Source organism: Lepidochelys olivacea, assembly GCF_965140295.1.
Source record: "Lepidochelys olivacea isolate rLepOli2 genome assembly, chromosome: 8".
NCBI classification, from domain to species: Eukaryota; Metazoa; Chordata; order Testudines; family Cheloniidae; genus Lepidochelys; species Lepidochelys olivacea.
Window position 1 is genome coordinate 9414764 of NC_140418.1, and position 18856 is coordinate 9433619.

General features: G+C 45.3%; 2 protein-coding genes across 3 annotated transcripts in view; one reads left to right on the top strand and one right to left on the bottom strand.

Moving 5' to 3' along the window:
* The window catches only part of HNRNPAB (heterogeneous nuclear ribonucleoprotein A/B), a 6474-nt gene extending 2966 nt beyond the window's left edge, over positions 1-3508 (bottom strand). The window contains exons 1-2 of one of the 2 annotated variants that reach the window (XM_084638001.1): positions 3357-3508; positions 3037-3264 (exon numbers count right to left, since the gene is read on the bottom strand). In XM_084638001.1, coding sequence (XP_084494127.1) covers positions 3037-3230 — 194 coding nt within the window. In that variant the 5' untranslated portion in view covers positions 3231-3264; positions 3357-3508. The remainder of the gene's footprint in view (positions 1-3036; positions 3265-3356) is intronic. The other variant, XM_084638002.1, reaches the window with a different exon arrangement.
* On the top strand, positions 3409-7299 carry LOC311525692 (uncharacterized protein). The gene is made up of 2 exons (XM_084638003.1): positions 3409-3827; positions 5279-7299. Exon 2 carries the CDS (start codon positions 5303-5305, stop codon positions 5771-5773), a length of 471 nt encoding a protein of 156 aa, XP_084494129.1. The 5' UTR covers positions 3409-3827; positions 5279-5302; the 3' UTR covers positions 5774-7299.
* The last annotated feature ends 11557 nt before the right edge of the window (positions 7300-18856 follow it).

Here is an 18856-nt window from a genome sequence, read left to right on the forward strand (position 1 = left end):
TTAGGAATTGTTACAGCAGCAGACAGCATGATGTACATTAATATCTATATGCCTCCTGTGCATTGAGGAACAAGGCCAAAGGCAAGAAGTGCATTCAATGGCCTGTTAATATATGCCATTTCAAAGGTATTGCTGTTAGAAGACTCTGCAGTCTTTTGTATTTCAGGAAAAACCACATAAATTCTTTTAATTTGGATAAAGGTCTTTAAAATGAGAGTTTGATGCAAGAATAGGAGTACAGAGACAGTTATTGTTAGAAAACTGAGGTTCTCCCTCAGCCTCAATATTCTATTAACAGCACTTCATTGACTGCCACTTATAACTTTCTAGCTCACAAAAAATAAAATTTAGTTTTCGCGATAAGAGTTAACATCCATAAAGTTGAAGCATGTGCTTTTTTGTGTTCAAGAATTTTGGCCCAGTTCCTACATGGTTAGTGTCACATCTACATGACATTTATACCATTTTGTAACACAGGGAACAACTAACTTGTAATTCCATAGATAGAACCCTGAAAGCTTAGTTAAGAGTTTATGAAAGGCAGCCAGGTTTCCCTTCTCTTGCATTGTAAATTCAAAAAACCATCTAGTTTAGAAAACTGATTTGTAAAGTTGACATCAAGAGTAGGAAGTGAAAACTGAGTCACCAGAGACTTAAATCAAGACATTTAGAACTTAAAGGACATTCAGCTACCCCCCCAGCTCATCTATCCAGATTAGAGCTCAGGAAACAATCCAAGATCCAACAGGAACTCCAGCAAAACCCAGGAAGATGGCTATACTTCACATCATGTTATTTCCAAGGTAACATTTAACCTTAGCCTTTCACACATCTCTAGGGCTGAATTCAGAGCCCTGACACCGTAAAGGCAGCCCAGCTGCTTAGTTCCACAGTTTGGCTACTTTTAAGTGAACTGAAGTAACTGGAGTTACTGGACATTACTTTTTGGCTTCCAGTTCAATCTATTTGAAAATTTAAGTGTTCCCACCTATCTACAAAAGGTTAAAGCCTTAACAAATGTATATTATGCCATCTATTTTTTTTAATAGAAAGACCTGTAATCAGGTAAAAGGACCATTTCCTGATTACTACTTCCTTGTGGAGAGATTCTAGTTGTGTACTCTTTAAAGCAGTTGCAATGTCATTAGTCCAACTGGAAAGTCGGAATGTGTTTTTGACCAGTTAGTCCTCAGTCACACTAACCTCACCTTTACAAAAAGGGTTGAGAATTTACCAAACCAGGCACCCACTTATTACCATGAGGTGTGAAGATCATGTAAATCTGTGATTTTATTCTCACCAAAATGCTTGCTCACCGTGAGCAAATGGAATTTTTGCAAGGCTTCTTTAATCTGTACTGACTGACAATAGGTAGCTATCCCACAGTTCCCGCATTCTGACTGACAATAGGTTTGAGTAATCTACAGTGGCACTTTTGCTTTAATGGCAAGACAATTCTGTAGGTACACTTTAGAGTTGCCAAAACTCACCATATAATGCAGTTTAGTATTACAGGATACTGTAATGCTTTCAAATCAATATAAGAATTGCAGACAGTTTCATCCCTAGATTTTGGGCCAAATCCTGCTCCCTGCACACTGTATGGAAAACAGATAAAAAATCTCCTCCTCCCAGTGAGGAAACGGGTAGAGTCGCACTATCACATCTCCTCTTCTGCTGCTACTATAGGTGTGCACTGCACTTCAATGTATAGGGCAGAATTTTTGAAGTATTTGATTTGCACAGTAAATTATCCAGTGGCCTAGCTCCTACACTCCTCCTCAGTCCTGCTGGACAGGCAGTCCTAAGGAGCAGAACCATGCCATTGTGAAGCATCCAAAGATCTGAGGCTCATGTGATTATTTGGACCTTAATCAGAAGGCTTCAAACCAAGGACAGAAGGTAAGCTTGAATGGAAAGGAGTGGCTTAATCCACAACTCTGAAAGATACACATGTGCTGTATTTTGGAAGCAGGCATAACTGCACCAGTAAGCACCAATATGGGGGTGGTAATAGTAAGTCCCAAGAGACAGTTGGATGAGAGCCAGCACTGGAAAAACTACACCCTCTCCCCCAAAGTCAGAAGAGATCAAGGCATTGTGTACACTAGAATGTACAATGTAGATGAAAATTAAATTCTCTTAACTGCATCTCTCAAGGGAGTGAAAAATCCATGCTTCAACTGCATAGTTACACCATCCTAACCCCCAGCATAGACAGTACTAGATTGACAGAAAAATTTACCTATGCCAGCAGGCAAAACCTCTTAGCAGCATAGGCAGTTGCATCTACACTGAAGTGCCACAGTGGTGCTGTTACAACTATGCCACTGAAGCATTTCAAATGTAGACAAACCCCCATTAGCTGACAATGCACCAAGAAATAGACCCTAGTAAGTGGTGTAGGACGTGTAACGCTAAGTGCTCCCGTTCTACCCTTATGATGCCATCTCTTCCCCAGATTCCCCTCAACAATTTTCACGGAGAAGGCATCTCCGCAGACCTTATTCAAAAACCGGCCGATAGTGGGATTTGCATCAACAGTGGAGGGGGCCCGGCCCCCATTGCGCAGAGGGGAAGCGCTCCAGCCCGTACAGCGGGAAAAGCAAGGCCCTGCCAAGCTTCCCCGCTCGGAAACCCCGGGCGGCGCAGCCGGAGCGGGAGCGAGGGGCGATCTCTGCCATTTCACAGCGCGAGGAGCCAGCAGGCTCGATTCCCCGCCCCTCCCCCCCAGCCTCCACATGGCGCCAACAAAAGGCAGCCCCAGAACAAAGGAAAGGCCTCCGCCGCGGCAGTGACCGGCCTGCCCATTGGCCGCCGCGCCGAGGCTGCCCTCCGCGACGGGGCCGTTCGGCGGCCCTACCCCAAGGGGCCGGGACGGTCTGAGCGGCCGGGCCTTCTACCCTCTCCGCCCCCCATTTCCGTTACGGCGACAGGCAGGAGCGCGCGCGCGGCCTACTGATCCGCGACAGCGCGGCACATGGCGGCCAAGAGCGGGGCCCGCGCCTCCGCCTCCGCCAGAGGGGCGACACCTACCCCGCATCCTCCTCGTTCTTGCTGGCGTTGATCTGGTCGCCCTCGGCTCCGTTCTGGCTGGCAGGCGCCGGCGCCGCCGCTGCCGCCGGCGCCCCGCCGCTCTCGGCCTGCTGCTCCCCGGCGCCTTCGGTCGCTTCGTGCCCGTTCTGGGTGGCGTCGGCGGGATCCGCCACCTGCTGCTCCACTTCGGACATCCTGCCCCTCTCCCGAGGCTGGAGACAGAGCCGCCTGCGACACAAGCGTAGCGCACGGTCAGAACGGCCGCGGTCCCGCCGCCCGCCCCCCCCCAGCCGGCTCTGTCCAGGCCCGCCCGGACTCACCTTAAAACCCGCTCGCGATAAAATCCGGGCCGGCCGGAATCGGATTAAAATCCCCGCGTGAGCTCGACGTGGGATCCCTTCGCGCGGCGCTCGGCTGCTGCTCGTCGCCCGGCCCCGCCGTCACCCCCTCCCCCGCCAGAGACACGCACTCTCCAGCCCGCAGCGCAGCCTTCCGCGCGTGGCCGCCTTTATAGAGCGAGCGCTCGAGCCACCCGGCAACAAGGCGCCTGCTTATTGGCTGTCGTCGCTTGTCACTCAGGCGGGTTTGCCTCTCTCATTGGCTCCCTGCAGACCAAGAGTGGGGCGCGCAGCCCTGGGGAGTTTGGGAGCGAGCAGCGCGGACCGCGGGGCCGAGCTTGGGTTAGGCCGGCCGGCGATGCAGGGACGGGCGCGGGCGCGCAGCGGGGCTGGCTCCCCCGGCCTGGGCCTCGTGTCCGGGCGCTGGCGTGGAATGAAGCTTCCCCAGCCAGGGTGTGTGTCCGCCCCGCCCGAGTGCTGAGGGGGAGGCCGTTCCTGAGCGGGGGGGGGGTTCCTTAATCCCCCCATTGGCCTCCATTTAAAGGGGGCGGTGAGAATTGGTTTGAAGCTTTGCCCCCTCAGTCAAATGCACAGGCCCTGTCTGCACCGCTGGTGCTGCACCCTGTAGCATAGATGCTTCCTGCATCAGTGGAAGGGGCTTTTCCGCCGATGTGGAGATAATCCACCTCCCCAAGAGGCAGTAGCTAGCTGTGTCTACACTAGGGGTTAAGCCAACCTAACTACTCTGCACAGAGTGCGAAATTTTTCACAGTCCTGAGGGCTGTAGCTATGCCTACATTTTAGGTGTAGACCTGGCCTGAGGCACAGAGGTGAAGTGACTTATCTAAGGCTATGTCTACACTATGAAATTAGGTCAAAGTTATAGAAGTTGGTTTTGTAGAAAGCGTTTTTATACCGTCGATTGATTGTGTGTCCCCCCCCCCCCACAAATGGTCTTAGTGCATTTATCCGGCATGTAGTCGGCAGAGTGCATCCGCAGTACCGAGGCAACTGTCGACTTCCGGAGCGTTGCACTGTGGGTAGCTATCCCACAGTTCCCGCAGTCTCTGCCGCCCATTTGAATTCTGGGTAGAAATCCCAGTGCTTGATGGGGCAAAAACATTGTTGCAGGTGGTTCTGGGTACATATCGTCAGGCCCTCCTTCCCTCCCTCCCTCCGTGAAAGCAATGGCAGACCATCGTTTTGCGCCTTTTTTCCTGGGTTACCCGAGCAAACGCCCTACCACGGCAAGCACGGAGCCCACTCAGCTCACCGTCACCGTATGTCTCCTGGGTGTTGGCAGACGTGGTACTGCATTGCTGCACAGTAGCTGCTCATTGTCTTTTGGCAGCAGATAGTGTAGTATGACTAGTAGCCATTGTCGCCATACTCCAGGGTGCTCTTTTAACCAACCTCGGTGAGGTCAGGGGTGCCTGGGCAAACATGGGAGTGACTCAGCCAGGTCGTTATCCTTTTAAGTTTCGTTCATGGCAATTCAGTCCCGCCAGAAGTCCTACTACACTGTCTTTTAATGAGCAGCCAGGAGATGACGATGGCCAGTAGTCATACTGCGCTGTTTTCTGCCGAGCACCTAGGAGATGACGATGGCCAGCAGTCATACTGCACAGTCTGCTGCCAGCAAGATGTATAAAGATAGATGAAGTGGATCAAAACAAGAAATAGACCAGATTTGTTTTGGATTCATTTTCTCCTTCCTCCCTCTGTGAAATCAAAGGCCTGCTAAACCCAGGGTTTTGAGTTCTATCCTTGAGGGGGGCCATTCTGTTTCTCCTTGATGCAAAGCCATCCCCTTCGTTGATTTTAATTCCCTGTAAGCCAACCCTGTCAGTCACCCCTCCCTCCATCAGAGCAATGGCAGACAATCGTTTCGCATCTTTTTTCAGTGCAGACACCGTAGCACTGGGAACATGGAGCCCGCTCAGATCACCGCAGCAATTATGAGCACTATAAACACCACACACGTTATCCAGCAGTATATGCAGGACTATAACCTGCAAGAAAAGGAAAACCAGGCGAGGAGGAGGCAACTGCAGCGTGGTGATGAGAGTGATGAGGACATGGACATAGACTTCTCACAAAGTACGGGCCCCTACAATGTGCACATCATGGTGTCAATTGGGCAGGTTCATGGCGTGGAACGCCAATTCTGGGCCCGGGAAACAAGCACAGAGTGGTGGGACCACATAGTGTTGCAGGTCTGGGACGATTCCCAGTGGCTGCGAAACTTTCGCATGCGTAAGGGCACTTTCATGGAACTTTGTTACTTGCTTTCCCCTGTCCTGAAGTGCAGAAATACCAAAATGAGAGCAGCCCTCACAGTTGAGATGCGAGTGGCGATAGCCCTGTGGAAGCTTGCAATGCCAGATAGCTACTGGTAAGTCGGGAATCAATTTGGAGTGGGCAAATCTACTGTGGGGGCTGCTGTGATGCAAGTAGCCAGTGCTATCACTGAGCTGCTGATATCAAGGGTAGTGACTCTGGGAAATGTGCAGGTCACAAGCACAGAGTGGTGGGACCACATAGTGTTGCAGGTCTGGGACGATTCCCAGTGGCTGCGAAACTTTCGCATGCGTAAGGGCACTTTCATGGAACTTTGTTACTTGCTTTCCCCTGTCCTGAAGTGCAGAAATACCAAAATGAGAGCAGCCCTCACAGTTGAGATGCGAGTGGCGATAGCCCTGTGGAAGCTTGCAACGCCAGATAGCTACTGGTAAGTCGGGAATCAATTTGGAGTGGGCAAATCTACTGTGGGGGCTGCTGTGATGCAAGTAGCCAGTGCTATCACTGAGCTGCTGATATCAAGGGTAGTGACTCTGGGAAATGTGCAGGTCATAGAGAACCTGGATTTGTGCAGGAAATGGCCCAACTTTATTATCATGCACATTGTGTAAAGAGTTGTCACTTTGGATGGGCTATCACCAGCAGGAGAGTGAATTTGTGTGGGGGGGTGGAGGGTGAGAAAACCTGGATTTGTGCTGGAAATGGCCCACCTGATGATCACTTTAGATAAGCTATTACCAGCTGGACAGTGGGGTGGGAGGAGGTATTTTTTCATATTCTCTGTGTATATATAAAGTCTGCTACAGTTTCCACGGCATGCATCCGATGAAGTGAGCTGTAGCTCACGAAAGCTCATGCTCAAATAAATTGGTTAGTGTCTAAGGTGCCACAAGTACTCCTTTTCTTTTTGCTTTAGTGGGATTCCCTAACTATGGTGGGGCAATAGATGGAACCCATATCCCTATGTTGGCACCGGAGCACCAACGCAGCGAGTACATAAACCGCAAGGGTACTTTTCAATGGTGCTGCAAGCACTAGTGGATCACAAGGGACGTTTCACCAACATCAGTGTGGGATGGCCGGGAAAGATACTTGATGGTCGCATCTTCAGGAACTCTGGTCTGTTTCAAAAGCTGCAGCAAGGGACTTACTTTCCAGACCAGAAAATTACTGTTGGGGAGGTTGAAATGCCTATAGTTATCCTTGGGAACCCAGCCTACCCCTTAATGCCATGGTTCATGAAGCCATACACAGGCACCCTGGACAGTAGTCAGGAGCTGAGCAAGTGCAGAAAGGTGGTAGAATGTGCATTTGGGCATTTAAAAGCGCGCTGGCGCAGTTTACTGACTCGGTTAGACCTCAGCGAAACCAATATTCCCATTGCTATTACTGTTTGCTGTGCACTCCACAATATCTGTGAGAGTAAGGGGGAGATGTTTATGGCGGGGTGGGAGGTTGAGGCAAATTGCCTGGTTGCTGATTACACGCAGCCAGACACCAGGGCGGTTAGAAGAGTACAGGAGGGCGCGGTGTGCATCAGAGAAGCTTTGAAAACCAGTTTCAGGAATGGCCAGGCTACGGTGTGAAAGTTCAGTTTGTTTCTCCTTGATGGAACCGTGCCCCCCCCCCCAGTTTCACTCTACTCTCCTGTAAGCTAAGCACCCTCCCCTCCCCCCTTCGATCACCACTTGCAGAGGCAATAAAGTCATCGTTGCTTCACATTCATGCATTCTTTATTTATTCATCACACAAATAGGGGGATAACTGCCAAGGTAGCCCACGAGGGGTGGTGGAGGAGCGAAGCACTGGGTGGGGTGGTGGAGGAGGGAAGGACAAGCACTTTAAAACTGATTGAATGCCAGTCTTCTGTTGCTTGGGCAATCCTCTGTGATGGAGTGGCTGGGTGGCCAGAGGCCCCCACCATGTTCTTGGGCGTCTGGATGAGGAGGCTATGGAACTTGGGGAGGAGGGCGGTTGGTTACACAGGGGCTGTAGCAGTGGTCTGTGCTCCTGCTGCCTTTCCTGCAACTCAGCCATATGCTGGAGCATATGAGTTTGATCCTCCAGCAGCCTGAGCATTGACTCCTGCCTTCTTTGACGCCACATACCATCTTCAGCCTGCCACCTCTCCTCGCAGTCATATTGTGTTTTCCTGCACTCTGAGATTGTCTGCCTCCACGTATTTTGCTGTGCTCTGTCAGTGTGAGAGGACAGCATGAGGTCAGAGAACATTTAATCACGAATGCATTTTTTTTCGCCTTCTAATCTTCGCTAGCCTCTGGGAAGGAGAAACATATCCAGCTGGTGGAGGGGGAAAAAAGGGAGAGTGGTAGTTAAAAAAACACATTTTATAGAACAATGGGTACACTCTTTCACAGTAAACCTTGCTGTTAACATTACATAGCACATGTGTTTTCATTACAAGGTCGCATTGTGCCTCTTACTGAGGGTTTGCCGGTTTGGTGTGAGAGATCACTCACGCAGGGCCGGGCAGCAGAATTCGGCTTGCAGGCAGCCATGGTAAGCCACAGTCTTTTGGCTTCTTTAACCTTCATAACATATGGGAATGGCTTCAAACAGCAGCGCCCTCATTTCCCATACGAAGTAGCCGTTTGGTTGCCCATGAAAAATGGGCTGGCAATTTAAAAGGAGGGGCTGCGGTTTCCGGGTTCATGTGCAGCAGAAACCCAACTAACCACCACCTCACACACACACATACCCAATTCTCTGGGATGATGGCTTCACCCCTCCCCCACCGCATGGCTAACACCAGGGAAGATTTCTGTGCAGCCACAGGCAAACAGCCCAGCAGGAACGGGCACCTCTGGGTGTCCGCTTACTAAAACCACCCTATTTCAACCAGGTGACCATGAATGATATCACTCTCTGGAGGGTAACACAGAGAGATAAAGAACGGATGTCGTTTGAATGCCAGCAAACACCGGGACCATATGCTGCAATGCTTTGTTCTGCAATGATTCCCGACTACGTGCTACTGGCCTGGCGTGGTAAAGTGTCCTACCATGGTGGACGGAATAAGGCTGTCCTCCCCAGAAACCTTTTGCAAAGGCTTTGAGAGTACCTCCAGGAGAGCTTTATGGAGCTGTCCCTGTGGGATTTCTGCTCCATCCCCAGACACATTAACAGACTTTTCCAATAACTGTACTGCCTGCAAATGCCAGGGCAAATTAATCATTAAACATATTTGCTTTTAAACCATGTATTATATTTACAAAGGTACACTCATCAGAGGTCCCTTCTCCGCCTTCAAGATCCGCGAGCCCGCCTTGGGTGGGTTCGGGGGGTACTGGCTCCAGGGCCAAGGTGAGAAACAGATTCTAGCTGTTTGGGGAAACCGGTTTCTCCACTTCCTTGCTGTGAGCTATCTACAACCTCATCATCATCATCATCTTCCTCGCTTCCAAAACGGACTTCCGTGTTGCCTGCCACTCCCTGGATGGAGTCAAAGCACAGGGTTGGGGTAGTGGTGGCTGCATCCCCTAGAATGGCATGCAGCTCATCATAGAAGCGGCATGTCTGGGGCTCTGAATCAGAGCGGCCATTTGCCTCTCTATTTTTTTGGTAGGCTTGCCTGAGCTCCTTAATTTTCACGCGGCACTGCTGCGGATCCCTGTTATAGCCTCTGTCCTTCATGCCATTGGAGATTTTTTCAATTATTTTGGCATTTCATCTTTTCAAACGGAGTTCTGCCAGCTCGGATTCCTCTCCCCATACAGCGATCAGATCCCGTACCTCCCGTTCGGTCCATGCTGGAGCTCTTCAGCGACTCTGGGACTGCATGGTCTCCTGTGATGATGAGCTCTGAATGGTGACCTGTGCAGGTGAGCTCGCCTCGCTGGCCAAACAGGAAATGAAATTCAAAAGTTCGCGGGCCTTTTCCTGTATACCTGGCCAGTGCATCTGAGTTGAGAGTGCTGTCCAGGGCGGTCACAACTGAGCACTCTGGGATAGCTCCCGGAGGCCAATACCATCGAATTGCGTCCACAGTACCCCAAATTCGACCCGGCAAGGCCGATTTCAGCGCTAATCCGCTCGTCAGGGGTGGAGTAAAGAAATTGATTTTAAGAGCCCTTTAAGTCAAAAAAAGGGGCTTCATCGTGTGGACGGGTGCAGGGTTAACACTGCTGAATTCAACCGCAACTCCTAGTGTAGACCAGGCCTAAGATTGCCCCTCACCCCAGGCCAGTGGCAGAGCTGGGAATAGAACCCAGTCCTGTGCTCTGTCAACTAGGCCGTCATATTGTCTGTGTAAATAAACGTAGATGCCTCTCTATAGTTTTGAAGAAAAACAGAGCCAAAAAAACTAACGGTAATTATCTCATAACACTGCTACATACCTCAAAGTGTCCCATCACTTAAGAAAACATATATTGTCTTCAGCATGTTGTTTATTTTTAGAAAGAAAATTAGGTTAATTAGGTTTTTTTTTCGGGGGGCAGGTGTTAATTTGTAAATTTCATAGTTCCCAAGCAGCCTGCATTTTAAACTATAAAGTCTCACTTGGTCTTGTATGAAGGTGCCACAAGTACTCCTTTTCTTTTCACTATGGAAGGGTTATTCCATATAGCCTGGTACAACCAAAACCCCTTTGAGACAAGTGACTTTTAATTACTTAGGCCCAACCTTGCACCAATTTACATAAGTAAGTATATCTAAGTAGTCCCATTGATTTAGGTTATATCTACATCTCAGACTTCTCCCATCATAGCTTTGCAGGTCAGGTGTGTGAACGCTGACATAACTGTGCTGGCAAAAGCCCTTAGTATAGATGCAGTTATACTCACAAAACTGTGCTTTTATTGATACAGCTGGTTTTGCTTGTGAGGTTTTAACTATACCAATAAAAGTGTAGTTTTGCCAATATAAGCTATGTTCACACTAGGAGCGCTTTTCCAGTATAGTACCTAAACTGGTAAAGCACTCTTATTGTAGACATGGCTTTTATAGTGTATGTCTACATGCATTGATTTAGTTAAATTGGTGAAAAATGCTGTGTGGACAGTCTTATTTCTGTTTAAACCCGATTATTTATGTTTCTTGCCCTCCAGGTTTTGCAATCAGGAGGGCTAGATACTTTTTTTCTAAACAGAACCTTAGATTCTGATGTTATCGTGTGACCGTGGGAGCTAGAGCCTATGCCTTAATCTGGCTATCCCAAGAGTGCAGCTGAATCTCACTGACAAAAAAACAAGCTTGAGAAGTCCAGGAGAGCCCATGTGGTCATATTTTTCAACATCTGCAGTCTGTTGGTATCCCATTTTGGCATCTCATGAAAGTGGAGCATGGCTTTTGGGCAGAACTTCAGAGGGTACCACCCTTTTTTACTTTTCCTGTTCAAGCCTTGATTTGATTTAAGGATGAAAGTGACAATTGCCACCTAAATTTCTCTGTAAATGTTACTAATTGGCAAAGAGAAATGATTATTTACTTGTCTGCCCACTGACTCTTGTTACTCTGGTAAATTTCTCTTCTGGCTCCACTCAAGTAATTGCACGCTCTACTGCAATTCAGAAGGAACACCGGTGACTGGTTGTGGTTAACAAAAATAAAAATGTGATGGTGTATTTTCTTGCTCAACAATCAAATCTAAGATCCAGGCCATCCTTACACAAATCATTTAAAAACATTTTTAGGCCCCCCCCTCCTCCATTTTCAAATTAAGATCAAAACAGAGAAATGTGGTTTTTTTCCATGTCTTTGTAACAAGCAAAGAATGATTGCAAAATAATGTTTTACTCAGGATGACCACAATTCCATAACATGCTATTTTTAGAGTAAGGGCCTAATCCAGTTCCTTTTGAAGTCAGTAGAAAGATGTCATTGGGTGAGGACCTAATGGAGAATTTCTAAATAAATAAGCAAACTTACATAGTTATGAGCTTACTTGATAAATCTGGTGCCTCTCAACATAATGAAGAATTCACCATTTTGAGTCCACTTCCCAGCCCCTGTTGTCTTGGTGCCTATGGCACTTGTCATGAACAGAATTTTAAAGGCCCAAGATGGCCTTTTGTTTTGAATCCCATGAATGTGTGCAATGTTTGATTAACAACTGCTGGTGAAACTGTAACAATTTTTTTTTTCATTTTTGTGTGGTTAAATTCTCAGCCATATTGTTTGTGTTTGTAAACCTACTTTTTATTTTCACGTTCTCATTGGTTACAAACACAACATTATTAAAACAATCTAAAATTCAGTGACCACTCAAAATGAATTTCCAGCCCGAGGAGTAAATTAAAATTAAACTGAAGTAAGGCCACTTTAATTCTATATGACAGCCTAATCCACTTTCAGTTCACACCTTTAGTTAATTCAGATTAATTTTCCTGTGTCCCCATATAGCCAAGCTCTTATTTAAACTGAGTTTAATTCCATTCATTTTAATTCATTTAGGAAGTTAATTAAACTAAATTGAATTAAGACCATTTTAATTCTGAATAAGAGTGTCTGCTATGATTTTAATGTGATTTAACTAAACCACTTTAAATTCCCATTATTAGTTAATTCAGATTAATTTTGCTGAGTGTCCCCGTTTAGACAAGCCATTAGCTTCACACACCCTTATTAACCAGGAGTTACACACTTCTCTTTTCGGGTGAATTTCTCCCTCTCCTTTCCTTTCTTTCCTCTCACTTTTTCCCTAGTTCTCTTGATTTTTTGTTTTGCTCTATCAGTTTTCTTTTCTTTGCCTCACCTTCACATCCCTCATATTGCTCTTCTCGTACGCATTATCCTGCTTCTGATTAACATTGACTCATTGACTTGAATGCCCTTCCCTTCTCTTCTACAAATGGAAAGTGTTGCTATAAGTTTCCTTTCTCCAACTGCCCAATTTCAGCCATCATTTCTAGCTGGCCAATTCCAAGTCTCGCACCTATCTAGACAATTCCAGCTGGCTACACCCCAACTGTCCACTTCTAGCTGCCATTCCGAATTGCCCCATTTCAACTGCCAGTCCCAAATGTCATTCCTAACTGCACTGTTCCCTCTGATACTCCAAACTCCCCAAATCCGACAGCAAAGCGTAAGACTGGTGTATCTTTGTATCCTGGCAATCCCTGGCTACCACTGGCAGTTGACACAAATTAGAGTGGCTTTTTGGAATATGGGGCCTGCAAAAATCCCTTTTGTATACCTACTTTGTATCCCACTGCACTGCTTGTTCACAGAGTGCTCCACAGTGACAGCTAAGGATCTAGGAGTTGTTTTGGACAATCCTTCCGGGGTGTTAGAGTAACTAAACTTCCTGGTCTTGTGCTTCACTCGTATTTAAAGGGTGTGGTTATTTCCCAATAACCACACACCCTCTTGTGTGTTACTCCTTGCATAACATGTCTTCTGCTGTGAAAAATAACATCCTGTTTTCACACACCGTGTGCCTGATCCTGCAATAATGATGATTTTGATGAGGATGATGATTTATCATTGAAATCAATGTGTATGACCTCTTGATTCTGGGCCCAATTCAGCCATTCTTATAAGTAATACCTTATGTATTTGTGGACAATGGTATTACTCTAGGTGAGTAAGGGTAGCAAAATTGCACCTCATACAATACACAGACTTCAGCTGCAGGAAAAAAAAAACAGTTGTAAAGGAGAACTGAGGATGTGACTTCTACAAAAGCCTGGAAATCCTCCCATGTTATCTAATATTATTCTTATTTGAAAAAGTGTATGAGTGATGCCAGAAATATTTAGGAATAGATTTCCAAAGGCAAAAATTGATCCACACCAAATTTCCATGCATGCAATTTTCAAAGATGGTTGGGCACATCATAAAATTATGCCTTTAAAAATCTGCCACTTGACTTTGAATATCTTGCTGTGGTGCATTTAACTTGAAATATTAATTTTCCTTACAGGTTTTTTTTTTAAGTCTTTGATTTCAGTTTTTATTTATGTATGCCCCTTTAACAGAACTTCTGAAAACTCTTTACTTATATATTTAGCTAATGGTCTGTAATGGCTCAAAATTTGTAAAATACATATATAGAAACATAAGAACATAAAAACGGCCATACTGGGTCAGACCAAAGATCCATCTAGCCCAATATCCTGTCTTCCAACAGTGGCCAATGCCAGGTGTCCCAGAGGGAATGAACAGAACAGGTATCATCAAGTGATCCATCCCCTCTTGCCCATTCCCAGCTTCTGGCAAACAGAGGCTAGGGACACCATCCCTGCCCACCCTAGCTTATAGCCAATGGTGGACCTATCCTCCATGAATTTATCTAGTTCTTTTTTGAACCCTGTTATAGGCTTGGCCTTCACAACATCCTCTGGCAAAGAGTTCCACAGGTTGACTGTGAGTTGTGTGAAGAAATACTGCCTTTTGTTTGTTTTAAACCTGCCGCCTATTAATCTCATTTGGTGACCTCTAGTTCTTGTGTTATGAAAAGGAGTAAATAATACTTCCTTATTTACTTTCTCCACCTCAGTCATCATTTTATAGACCTCAATCATATCCCCCCTTAGTGGTCTCTTTTCCAAGATGAAAAGTCCCAGTCTTATTAATCTCTCCTCATACGGAAGCTGTTCATACCCCTAATAATTTTTGTTGCCCTTTAGTGAATCTTTTCCAATTCCAATACATCTTTTTTGAGATGGGGTGACCACATCTGCATGCTGTATTCAAGATGTGGGCGTACCATGGATTTATATAGAGGCAATATGATATTTTTCTGTCTTATTATCTATACCTTTCTTAATTATGCCCAACATTCTGTTTGCTTTTTTGACTGCCGCTGTACATTGAGTGGATGTTTTCAGAGAACTATCCACAATGACTCCAAGATCTCTTTCTTGAGAGGTAACAGCTAATTTAGATCTCATCATTTTAAATGTATATTTGGGTTATGTTTTTCAATGTGCATTACTTTGCATTTATCAGCATTGAATTTCATCTGCCATATTGTTGCCCAATCACCTAGTTTTGAGAGATCCTTTTGTAGCCCTTTGCATTCTGCCTGGGACTTAACTCTCTTAAGTAGTTTTGTATCATCTGCAAATTTTGCTACCTCACTGTTTACCCTTTTTCCAGATCATGTATGAATATGTTGAATAGGCCTGGGCCCAGTACAGACCCCGGGGGACACCACTATTTACCTCTCTCCATTCTGAAAACTGACCATTTATTCCTACCCTTTGTTTCCTATCTTTTAACCAGTTACCAGTCCATGAGAGGACCTTTCCTCTTATCCCATGACAGCTTACTTTGCTTAAGAGCCTTTGGCGAGGGACCTTGTCAAAGGCTTTCTGAAATAGAAGTACACTATATCCGCTGGATCCCCCTTGTCCACATGCTTGTTGACTCCATCAAAGAACGCTAGTAGATTGATGAGGCATGATTTCCCTTTACAAAAACCATGTTGACTCTTCCCAACAAATTATGTTCATCTATGTATCTGACAATTTTGTCCTTGTCTATAGTTTTATCCAGTTTGCCCGGTACTAAAGTCAAGCTTACCAGCCTGTAATTGCCGGGATCACCTCTGAAGCCCTTTTTAAAAATTGGCATCACATTAGCTATCCTCCAATCATTTGGTACAGAAGTGAATTTAAATGATAGGTTGCAGACTACAGTTAGTAGTTCTGCAATTTCACATTTGAGTTCCTTCAGAACTCTTAGGTGAATGCCATCTGGTCCTGGTGACTTATTACTGTTTAGTTTATCAATTTGTTCCAAAACCTCCTCTAATGACACATCAATCTGGGACAGTTCCTCAGATTTTTCCTCAGAAAGCTTTACATTTGGTCACTATATAGCTAGTGAATTATTACTAACACACAGAAATTATTACAGTGTATAACATCAAAAAGTAGGTAATGTTGGATTATGTGCAAATACAAATAGCCTGACATTTTTTTATTCATGGTACTAGCTAGCGTCATTCCCTTAGTCTTTCTTTAACCTATTATTCTGGCATATAGGATAGTATTTGCTGTTATACTCTTCTATAAAACAAACTACACCCAATTAATTTCTCCATATTTTTATGACAGTACAGAGAATACAAAGCTTTGAAACAATATTGGAGGTTAAAAGTTATATTTGTCTTTTGTTACCAGAATGCAAACTTAGCTGCAACCAGAACCCTTTAGTGTTTTTTTATATTTCAAGCTGGCTAAAAATAAGTAAGGACAACTAAGACTTCTTAAACCTCTTAACAGATAAAGTACAGCAGCAAAGCTAGGTGCAGAGATATATTCAGAACTGTAAGTGATATTCATTGTGCTGTAATCATAATGTTTATTGCAGTGTTGTTGTAGCAGTGTTGGTCCCAAGACCTGGAGAAGACCTCTGTATAGCTCAAAAGATTGTCTCTCACTAGCAGAAGTTGGTCCAATAAAAGACATTACCTCACCCATTTTCTCTCTCATGTTTATTGTTATTCATTCATAACAAAGAGCCAGATCAAAAGTCTTTTGAAATCAATGGGAGTTGGATCAGACCCTGGATGGTTTTTCAAACTTCATGATGATATTTAATAATATTAATGCAGTAAGTTGTAGGGTCAGAAGTTTTAAAGCAGCAGGATTCTGTCAGAGTCTAATACTATAAAAAGTTTCCTGCGTGTTAACTGAGATATATTTATTCCTTTCCTTTGGTAAGTAAGATAAGGCTACGAAGACATCGTGTGAAGTGCAGCATGAGAAAGCCCAAGATAACTGGCTGAACCTTTGGATGGAATTGCCATCTCATTTGTCAATGCAGGATTCTCTTGGAAACTAAAAATACACATTTCCAGAAGTGCTTCTGGAAGCTGCCAGCAGGAGGAGTAACATAAATGCCAACATGGGTACACAGATCATAACAAGAAAAAGATTATTGGGAAGAACAGAACTGGAACCCTCTCAAATGGAAATCCATTTAATACTAGGATGTAGATATGGGGACAGATTTTTGAAAGCTGTCGATTGACAAAATGTATACCTAACGTTTAAATACAACTGCACTTACAGTTTGTGCATTTGCATATGAAAAGAGCCAATTCTTGTCATGTGCATATAAGAACCCAATGCAATCATAGTAATTACACATGCAAAATAGAGGTCCAGTTGTACAATCTTGACAATGATAAACAAGCACTCCTGTGAAATGTCTCATTGACTTTAACAGGGCTGCTCACAAGACTGCAGAATCTGGCCTTAAGCGTGCAGTCATGCATATATTGGCCTACTATAGATATAGATCACATTACAGATTGTCACAGGTTGAGTACAGCTCTGACTTATACCTGGTTTTTCCCTCCCCAAAACTGAGAAAGCAGATAACTAAACTGAGCTCGAAGACAGTTGGGAGATACAAAATTCAGCCTTTCCTCTGTGTAGTGGGATATCTTTGGGGAAGTGGCTACTTGCTGTGGAAACTCAGGGAGTCTCAAATATTTAGCTTTTTAGTCTTTTAAAAGAAATCTTGAACAGAAACGTAGTGTACATATTTAACTAAGGCCCTGATTCTTGAGCCAGGACTCATAAGTACTCTGAAGCAAAGCCCCCTTACTTCTGGCGCAGGAGTGTGATGGGGCATCTGCCCAACACTGACTTGTAAGGGGTTAATGGAGCCCTAGGGAGGCTGTGCAGAAAGCAGCCAATAGGAGAGGGGCTGCAAGGAGCAGCCAATAAGGGCCAGGCAGACCCACACAAGAAGAGCTTCAGGGCAGAGCTGGTTCAGTTTCTCCCTAGATTTTGAGGATACAGGACTGGCTGCCTTGCAGGTGGAAGAAAGCTAGCATCCTGGACTGAGCAATGCTGGGTAGGAATAGGGGAGTGAGAGCAAGTTCTTTGTTGCCTGCTAAGACTGCCATGCTGAGGCCCTGAAGTAAGGATGAAGAAGGTGCTAGGACTGTAGGGAAGTGGCCCAGGGAAACTGAGTGGTTGGAGGGGATGCAATACATGGCTGCCATCTACAGGGTCCCTGGGCCCAGTACCCAGAGTAGTGGGGCAGGTCTGGGTCTCCTCCCCACCACTGAAGAAATGGCTGGGCTATTGGACTGCACTACATACCCCATGGAAGGGTAGAGCACAGAGTGCGGCACAGCTGGAGAGCTGTGTCATGAAAATGATGCCATGGTCCTGGGAGTGATGTGGGTCCTGGAGCAGAAGTGACAGCGGTGAGACACCCCCAGCAGAGGGTGCACTGGCTAGCATAGCTAATCCCTGGGACAGTCAGCAGGAGGTGCCATAGTGGTGAGCCCCACCCATTGCAGGGTGATTAGAAATTTTGTAGTGGATTCCAGTAACTTTTTGAAAAGATATCATATTGAATTTCATATGAAGATGAATGTTATAATCAGTACTTATTCTAATGTTAAACTCAATTTTATACAGCCCCAAAACATTCAGTGTAGCACAGAACTGTATGCTGCAAGAGCACCAACTCCATAGTATTTGTTGTTAACTAGGTACAGAAATGCAAAATTTATTATGCATTCTATAAAAATAAGAGAAGTTGAGTATTTACATGACTGTTCTTTGTTGAGTAGTTCAGGGTAGAAACCAAAGCCCGTAGAAAGGTTTCTTTGCCTTTCTTGTCCTTAAGGGCTAGATTTTGATACACATTGCTAAATCTCCTTACCCCACTACAGGTAGTCTTATTGAGTAAGGTGCTGCTAAACTGGAGCAAAGATATTAGAATCTGGATCTTATAATATTTGTGTTAGAAATGGGTGGTGGAATGGGTTTCTGAGACCAGTTTCAAGAAACTGCTGTTCTGAAAAGTCATTTGTCCACATGATAAGGCACTAGTTAGTATGGTGAGACATTCAGTATCTTCTAGAAATTCCCAGAGACTGGGTTATCAAGGGTGAAGCAGAACATCTCAAAAACGAGAAACAAATTATTGTAGTAGAGATGAATTCTACATTTTAGCGGAAATGTTGCAGACACCTTAATTGCCACTCTAGAATATTTTCCACGCTACACAGTGAGGCAGATTTCTGAGGCTCAATAGTGACATCTTGTGGCCACTTAGAACCAATCCCCCCATTTCCTCTTCTAACTGCTTACATTCTTTGTCTGCTACAGTATCTAAAGATAAAGGTCAACTGTATGCATAGTGACTATCTCAGTTTTGTCCTGTCCTGCTTCACCCCTGATAATCCAGTCTCCGGGTATTTCTAGAGGATACTGAATGTCTCACCATATTGACTAGTGCCT

Coding starts and splice junctions, on each gene's coding strand:
- LOC311525692 (XM_084638003.1), top strand. CDS start 5,303: ATGGAGCCCGCTCAGATCACCGCAGCAATTATGAGCACTATAAACACC.